This window comes from Mandrillus leucophaeus, unplaced genomic scaffold (genome assembly GCF_000951045.1).
Source record: "Mandrillus leucophaeus isolate KB7577 unplaced genomic scaffold, Mleu.le_1.0 Scaffold672, whole genome shotgun sequence".
NCBI classification, from domain to species: Eukaryota; Metazoa; Chordata; class Mammalia; order Primates; family Cercopithecidae; genus Mandrillus; species Mandrillus leucophaeus.
Window position 1 is genome coordinate 598,573 of NW_012107275.1, and position 1,123 is coordinate 599,695.

General features: G+C 65.5%; 1 protein-coding gene across 1 annotated transcript in view; it reads right to left on the reverse strand.

Moving 5' to 3' along the window:
• The window catches only part of MXRA8 (matrix-remodelling associated 8), a 3,579-nt gene extending 3,555 nt beyond the window's left edge, over positions 1-24 (reverse strand). The window contains exon 1 of the mRNA XM_012002003.1: positions 14-24. Coding sequence (XP_011857393.1) covers positions 14-24 — 11 coding nt within the window. The remainder of the gene's footprint in view (positions 1-13) is intronic.
• Positions 25-1,123: the final 1,099 nt, after the last annotated feature.

Sequence of the window (1,123 nt, forward strand, 5' to 3'; positions counted from 1 at the left end):
GGTCCCTGGTGGCGGAGGGGGCATCTGTGGGGGAGGGGTCGGCCCCAGGGCCCTGTGGGGGAGGGGGGTTAGTGAGGGAGGGAAGGGCTGAGGACCCCTCAGGGCAGGCCTGGCAAGACAGGAGGGGCTGAGGGGGAGGGGGGATGGACAGCTGGGGCCAGGGTCACTTACCTGAGTGCAGAAGGACGGCAGAGCCTGGAATGAGAGGAGTGAGCTGTGAGGCCACCCACAGCCCCACCTGGCCCCGGGACCCCCACTTGGCCCCCATAGTCCCTCTTGTAGTCCCAGACAAAGTGGGTGCTGTGAGACCCACTTCGGTGCCAGGAGGGTGCCTCTCTACACAGCCCCGCATCGCCCTGCCTGCCACCCTGCTGGGCTGTGAACGGCACCTGCCCTTGGGGAGTGGGGAAGCCAGGGCATGGGTGTAGGCCAGGGCCAGGCCCCAAGCCAGCCGGTTCTGGGGTGTGTGCTTGTCACGGGGGCCACTCCACCTGGCTGCAGCCACGTCACCCAGAGCACCAACGAGGCTGGGTCTGTGGGATCCCCCACACTCCCTCCAGGGCTGTGCCCCAGCCCCCAGGGATCCTTGGAGCCTCAGACTCTGGGGACCCCACACCACACCTAAGGCTCAGTGCAGCCCCTGCGGTGCTTCCACAGGGCAGAGACCTGAAGGCTGAACGTGGGCCGTGACCCCGGCCGTCACCCCACAGGCCGGCGTTCCTGCTTGCAGGGAACTCTCAGCATTTTAAGCTGCCTCAGCATCCACTGAGTCTAGGCTGGACTTCCTCTGATTGGAAGCCGGGCTGTCACCTGGGACAGTTTCCAGTTCACATCCCCTTTCCTCGAGCTGATCCACCCAGACGCCCCCGCTACACGGTGTCCCCTGGTGACCCCCCATGTCCCCACGGACTCCACGCCCCACATGGAATGTGCAGCCACACCGCAGAGACCCCGTACAGTTAGCATGGCCCCACGGGGCTCGCGCCGCTTGCCTTAAACCTACCAGTTAAAACTCCCCCGCCCGGCACAGTGGCTCACGCCTGTAATCCCAGCACTTTGGGAGGCTGAGGCAGGTGGATCACCTGAGGTCAGGAGTTCACCACCAGCCTGGCCAACATGGTGA